The following is a 6,000-nucleotide window of genomic DNA, read 5'->3' on the forward strand; positions in this document are numbered from 1 at the left end:
CCACGTGACTGGGAAACCAGCGTGTTTGCTGCTCTCCGTGTTCTCAATGCCTTCTGCTTGCCAGCCTGATTATGTGGGCTGCTCATCCCTGCAAGTGAGTGGCATCCGGGAGGGACACCAAGCATTGTTTGATGCAGGTGGGATTCTGGCCCTTTAGGCTGGACGTGTCCTGCCCATGGGGTGCTGGTGCACGGAGCACTCGCTCCTCTTCGCCATCAGCCATCCTCGCTGATGGGCGGCATTGCAGAGCCAGGGGATGCAGCCAGTCCCCAGATGAAATGCATTTTTCGATGCTTCCTCAGCAGCACCCTGGGTCACTGCTCGCAGCTCCAGCCTTGTCCTGCGGTGCAGCAGGCGGCCGTCGCGCTCAGGGCCAGCCCCTGCAGTCTGTTTGCAGCAGATGCTGCGGGAAGAGGCAGTGAGCGAGACCTGTAAGGCACACGAGAGATCCGCTGCGTAAACAAGAAGTGAATCACGGTTATGAGTAAGATAAACAGGGCAGCATGTGAACTCAGTGTTGCTTTGTATGGCAGGATGCTTTTTTTGGTTATTCCTGTGCTGGAATTCCCAGACTTTCATTCATGTTTTTTTTTTTTTTTTTTTTTTTTTTTAACTGCAGAGTGTTTGACTGTGTCAAAAATGCTTTGACATTGCTTTGGAATCTCCTTTAGTGAAGAAGACTGAAGTCAAAGGGATTTTTTCTACTTGTATTTTGTGTGTCATATGGAACCTTTAAAACTCTTTATTTTTCTTGGTTCTGGTCCCTCTATGATTAGTAATTAAGAGGTATATTTAGATAAAAATAATCCCGATTTTGTGCCAGTCAGAAATGAAAATAAAATCAGTCCTATTTTTCTCTAAGCTTCTTGTGAAGCATTGAAGAAAACCCTGTGATACGGATAAGCTGCTTTGGTACCGGTTTTACTTTACAACTGAAATACTTTGCTGAAGTTGCTATCCAGTAATTATCATATGCCTTTATTTTTCCTATGCTTTAGATTCCATTTCCATTTTTTGGCTTGCATTGAGCAATATTCTTTGCACACTTGATCCAGCATGGAGTGAAACTCGTGCTTCGATCCCACTCAGCCTGACTGCCCGCACTGCCGTGTCTGGGAAGGTGCAGGGAGCCCATTAGGCATGCCGTCAGCACGGCGTGCTCTGGACGCAAATGCTGTTTCACTGGCGCTTAGCGGGAGGTGAAGGTGGGAGGATAAATCCTACTTCCAGTCTCTGGTAGGACGTATCTGTTAGTGTGCTAGTAGTTATGTTATTAACAGCAGGCTTCGGGAATAGTTAACCAAATGGTAGATAAGCAAGTCATTTTGTAGACAGCAAAGCGCTGTGTAAGGCATTCATCTCCGTTTCAGACTGCAAATAATTAAATTAATGGCTCTTTTTCTCTCTTCCATCACTCCTTATGGCTTGGATTTTATAGCTATTGTATTTTCCTCTCTTACAACACAAATGTCATCTTTATTTCTTTACAGATAACCTTAACAAGCCTCCCAGCTTACTGTGAGCTGATAAGTAGCAGTTTTATGTGGTACTGGGTCCCCTGTTTCACTAAATGTAAAAAATAACGTAAAAGCCCGTGAGACCTGAATTTTTTGAATAATTTTTCCATAATAGGAGCTCAATTACATGGGAGTTTAGTTGGTTCATTGCAAATTGACATCAATGGCTTTAAGTTGGAATCATTGTTTAAATCATGACTTGCTTAGACTCCCAGATTTGTAAATAGAATTGGAGCAGCTAGCCGGCATGTAGAGTTCTGCTTTGTTTTACCTTTAGAAATTGTAATTGCGCCCATGATTCACCAAAATGATAACAATTAAGACTTAAGAAAATCGACTCTTGGAAAGGAGCTAACATTTTTCTCAGGCTGTTCTTGCCTCTCCAAGTGCAGGATAGTTACAGCTACTACAAGTTAATTCCCATGTGTGCTTATACATGGATGAGTTTGTCCATCTGCTGGATATATATTTTCAATATGTTCCAACAAATGTCAGCGTTGCCACGGGTACAATGTATTGCTCTGCAGCTCAAAGATGTTTTTACATCCCTCCTATTTAAAACTTCGTCTTTAACTTGCACTCTTCTGACTGTTGTAAAACAACTGTATACAGTGGTTCGAAACGATGTTAAACCCCTGATAGGGGACAGAAGAAAATGAACTTGTTAGCTCATTATCAGTCAGTCTGTTAATTAACCTCAAACAATCTCTCTTTTTCACTGTGTGTGGCTGTTAACAGGATCTGGGCAACAGCACATGCTGAAAGAAAGAAACTAAAAAGGAAAAAAATAAAAAAGGAGGATCACGTAACGTAGTTTGGAAGTTGCTGTCCTCTGGCATGCACCTCCCTGCAGAGTCTGGAAAGCAAAGGCTGATCTGATCTCAGTAGGTTTCCATGGCTTATTGCCATAAGGCAATTGGGGAACATTCCTTATTTACACTTCTGGTCTCAAAGTCTCCCAGTATTTTCAAATCTAGAGAATAGTACGCTGCACAGAGAAACAAGAAGTTGATTTTCGAGGCTTTCATTTAGGAGAGCTTGTTATACCAAGTTCCTCATTGACGTTGGTGTCAGAGGCAAAGTACCCAGGAACATGACAGAGAATGAGTTAGTGAACCCTGCTGATGTCCAGCACCAAAAATAAAATGTTTTGTGTATGCAGCCAAAACAAAGTCAGTATGGTAATCTCCATGTCACTTCTGGATGCGGAAAGTTATTGACCTCAATTTTTGTTTCTTTCCTTTTCTGCAAAGTTTGATGCTGAACCATGCGCAGTGTATGATGAATCGCATACAGCTGCCTGAGTTGAACTTTGATTTTTGAATTTCTTTTTAATATTTCAAAAAAAAAATCAAAGAAAATTTGCAAAAAAGGAAAAGAATCTATGATACAGTGAAAGAGTGCATGCTCTGAAATGTTAAAAAGAAAATTCCAGATGAGTGGGGGAAATAGATTGAAGGGAAGAAAGTTTTTGGAGGGTCATGTGCAGAAAGAAGAATGAATAAGAAAAGAAAACTGTTGACTTTTTTTTTAATTCTGTTGATCACAGTCTTGGGATCTCAGAGTGCTCTAGGTGTTTTTTATTTTTACTTACTAAATGTCTTTTGACCTCTACAGGCAATGGTGTCTGTTTAATAAACCAGTTGTCAGATGTGTGACTGATAGCAGTAGTTTACTCTAAGTCTAATTACAGTTTGAAGGCTCTGGAAGTGGCCAGCCCATCAATTTATTTCTTATGGGCTCTACCTAATTCTAAATTAGAAGCTGACTTGCTGGAAACCAGGATCGTTATAGCAGCTGACATTCAGTGCTGTCTGACAATGCTCAGGTTATTTTAAGACAATAAAGGTATCTGCGTGTGATAGCTGAAGGCTGTGACACCAAAAAGAAAGCCTAAGAATAATACACAGATATCACATTTACTTTTTTTTTAGTATGTGCACATGCACACATCTTTCTTATATATGGTTATTTGTATATTTAGACATATTTTGAAAAAGGCAAACGGCTTTGGTCAAAGACACGTAACTTAGTTACAGAAATTTCCATATCCCCTTCTATGCCAAGAGGTTCCCCATCTCTGATTCTATCCTGCTGCAAGCTGTTCCCTCTGCTTTAATAATTTCCTGTTTCTATCTTCCTTTCTGATGATTTATTTCACGTTGTGAGTAATGTGAGGGCTTATTTTCAAATAGTGGTACGTTTATTTGCTCATTACAGATAATGAGCTGCAGGTTGTGCACATGAAGGTATGGTATGATGATATTAGGTTGATGTTCCAGCAAAGACCACTTAGTATCGACTCAGGGTTAAAAGAAAGATGTTGTATTTATAAGGCCTGTGCTTTATAATGTGTATAAAAGAAGAACAAAATCAAACTTCACAGATAAACTGACTTGGACTAATTGAACATGTGCCCGTATTCTAAAGCACCTCAGACAGTGATGTGGCGTTTTTTGTTTGATGTAGAGAATCCCAGAACCTATGTTTGTATCTTAAAAATGACAATAATAAAATCCTTACAAAATAATTATATAGTAGCATAGGTCTGTGATACCGTATTTCTACTGAAGTGATATGCCCAACATTATTAATATCTTTAACACTTCTCTGACTCTGAATATTCAATCTATAGATTCTATCTTGGATGCTTCGCTTTCTGTTGCATTCTGGCCTATACATTTATTTCACGGTATGTAGTTAACTCTGAATGTTGCTGCTAATGATTCATGCTGTTTTATTTATAGAAGTTTAACTGGCTGTAGTGGTAAAGTAATGAAGTAAAAGATCTAATCCATTATAGGTTTCTGTAGGAACGGTCCTAAATTAAAATACTTTTGCACTAAGACCTCTTCATTTGATGTTTGACTGAATAACCTGCTGTCTCACTTCAACAGTTTCTTTTTTTGTTCTTCATGATAGATCTCTGAACAACAACTTTTTCACATAAATTGACAAAAGTGCAGAAGAGATGGCCAGTTCAGCACGAGAACATCTGCTTTTTGTGCGACGTCGCAACCCGCAGCTCCGGTATACTCTGAGCCCAGAGAATCTGCAGAGTTTGGCATCTCAGGGCACCATGGCTGAGAACATGAACTTGCAGCGTGCCAACAGTGACACTGATTTAGTGACCTCAGATAGCAGATCTAGTTTGACAGCCAGCATGTATGAATACACCTTGGGGCAGTCTCAGAACCTCATCATTTTCTGGGATATTAAAGAAGAAGTTGATCCAACTGACTGGATTGGACTTTATCACATAGGTAAGCCAGAACCATGTTGTAGTAACGCGGTGTGTTTCTTGCTTTTTTATCACTTCATCTTTCCTTTTCAGATACGCATTCTGGCATACTACATCGTTAATCTAAAGATAGAATTGGGGTAAGATTGTAGAGAATCATCTTGGATTGCTCTTTGCTTTTCTTAATGCAGTGAGCTATGAGAAGATATTATTAATGTAGGTCTGGTTCCATAATGACTTACTAGAGGATGAAGTACATTCCTCTTAAACAACAAATGTGCATATGATTTCCATGTTCACTTTTGCAGGTGACTGGTTTAGACTGGAAAATGTAGATTACCGTATTCGTCATGTAACTTGGCATGCTTACTTTCCAGTATTTATACAGCTTTTTGGACAGGTAAATTCTTAATGTCTGTGAAAAGGTATTTTGTGTAATTCTTTGATTTTGTAGAAATGAAATTGTATCCATTCTGAATGAGTGAGAATTTCTGTTTATGAAGTATTCTTATATATGGAAATCCTCTGAAGAATTTTTTTTCTTCTTTCTTGTGCTGTTCAAGAGGAACATAGGAACATATATTTCATAGGAGGGAGCTGAAAAGCTAGCAGGCAAGGGCCTGTGGGCAGTGTGTGCATTAGTGAGTAGTGTGGCTTAAAAGGAGTGAATCAGTAGGTCAAAGCAGTTTGTGCCAAAACCCTGACATCAGCAATATATTTGGTTTAGGTTTTTACACTGTATTATGTTTAATCAGGTCCCTCGATCCAAACATTCCTGCTGTGCATGTGGCTTGGAGCTGTCCAAAGGACAATCTTTATGATGACACTAGGAACTGGAGCGCATTTAGTGGGTAGCTGTACAGGCACATGGGGTTTGGTCTCCTTTTCAAGGAATCCAGTTCATGTGCACTAAAATTACTCTCTGATTTAAACCTTTGCTCAGTAACTGGGATGTTTGGGTGATCTCTTTCAAAATAGCAATGCTTTTTGGAATCTAATTGCTGATATAGAAAGAAACTGTCAGTGTAACCTGACAAAAGCAGATAGGGCAGAAACTGGTGGAAACAGGTCTGACTTCCGGAGTTTTGTCTGTGCTGGGACTGAGCAAACTGCAATGAAATCAATTGGTAGGAATTTGGGCAGAGAATTGCTGTGCCAGCTTTTTCTAAGACATCCTTTTGCTGCATCACTTAATGTTGTATTGTGTGGAGCTGCTGTTTCCCGTTCTTACTCTTTTTTTTT

At 39.7% G+C, this 6,000-nt stretch overlaps 1 protein-coding gene across 4 annotated transcripts in view; it reads left to right on the forward strand.

Annotated features, from left to right (window-relative positions):
- HECW2 (HECT, C2 and WW domain containing E3 ubiquitin protein ligase 2) overlaps positions 1-6,000 on the forward strand; it is a 197,307-nt gene that overhangs the window by 76,569 nt on the left and 114,738 nt on the right. For 3 of the 4 annotated variants that reach the window (XM_035332233.1, XM_035332232.1, XM_035332231.1), the window contains exon 2: positions 4,440-4,780. In XM_035332233.1, the coding sequence (XP_035188124.1) occupies positions 4,489-4,780 (292 nt within the window). In that variant the 5' untranslated portion in view covers positions 4,440-4,488. Of the gene's footprint in view, positions 1-4,439; positions 4,781-6,000 lie in introns of those variants that run through there. The other variant, XM_035332234.1, reaches the window with a different exon arrangement.

The sequence above is a fragment of the Oxyura jamaicensis genome, chromosome 7, assembly GCF_011077185.1.
Source record: "Oxyura jamaicensis isolate SHBP4307 breed ruddy duck chromosome 7, BPBGC_Ojam_1.0, whole genome shotgun sequence".
NCBI lineage: Eukaryota > Metazoa > Chordata > Aves > Anseriformes > Anatidae > Oxyura > Oxyura jamaicensis.